This window comes from Eimeria mitis, genomic scaffold (assembly GCF_000499745.2).
Source record: "Eimeria mitis Houghton genomic scaffold, Emh_scaff2065, whole genome shotgun sequence".
NCBI lineage: Eukaryota > Apicomplexa > Conoidasida > Eucoccidiorida > Eimeriidae > Eimeria > Eimeria mitis.
The window spans coordinates 5,036-5,835 of record NW_013570389.1 but is presented as its reverse complement, the minus strand read 5'-3'; the positions used below and the strand labels follow the sequence as shown (position 1 = coordinate 5,835).

The 800-nt window shown below is 54.1% G+C and overlaps 1 protein-coding gene across 1 annotated transcript in view; it reads right to left on the bottom strand.

Moving 5' to 3' along the window:
* The window catches only part of EMH_0048140 (uncharacterized protein), a gene marked incomplete at both ends in the record, with an annotated part of 4,652 nt that overhangs the window by 1,931 nt on the left and 1,921 nt on the right, over positions 1-800 (bottom strand). The window contains 2 exons of the mRNA XM_013496368.1: positions 200-410; positions 589-773. Of these exons, the coding sequence (XP_013351822.1) occupies positions 200-410; positions 589-773 (396 nt within the window). The remainder of the gene's footprint in view (positions 1-199; positions 411-588; positions 774-800) is intronic.

The window sequence follows — 800 nt, the reverse complement described above, 5'->3', positions numbered from 1 at the left end:
GGGGGGGGGGGGGGGAGAGGGTCGGTAGATGCGGTAGCTTTCTGAAGCAAGAAAGGATGTTCTTTGATTGTTGAAAGATTTCTAGGGTTTGTGCTGCGGCGCGCTCTCAGGAGCTCTTGGGGTGCTCTCTTGCTGCCCGTCTTTCATTTATGTTTCGGTGTGTTCGTCTGCTTTTCTGTCTCTCTAGTTCTCTACTTACCTTAGAGGAAAGAAGCAGCAGACGGAGAGGAGTCCCTGGGAGAGGCACAGAGGTGGAGTAGAGTTTTGATAGAATGGCTGACAATACATCCGAAAGATCAAAGGGGGGAAGCTGCTGCGGTAGCGCTGTATCGACGGCATACGTCAGCAACTCCTCCACTTCTGCTGCTATTTCCTCTCCGAGCTGTTGCCGGTCCGCTTCCTCTTCTCTTCTGTGTGTACACGACGCCAAACAGTGGCAGCAGCAGCAGCAGCAGCATCAGAAGCAACAGCAGCAAGCTGTTTCACTGCGGGAAGAACCTTTGTACTGCAGCCGTGTAAGGAGCAACGAAGTTGCAACGGAAAGCATATATTCATGGGAGCAGCAACGAGGCTGTTTTGTTTTCTTACGAGAGGAGCAGCAGCTCCATCTGGAGGCCAGTGCCGTCAAACTGCTGCATATCCCTGTAGTGCTGCAGCTGTTGCCATAGCTTCTCGATGGACTCGCCAGCAGCAGCAAACTGCTGACGCTGCTGATCGCGCTGCAGCCGCAGCAGCCGTCTTTGCTGCAGGTGACCAAGCCACTGCTTCCACCGCTGCAGCGCAGCAAGATGAGAAGCACA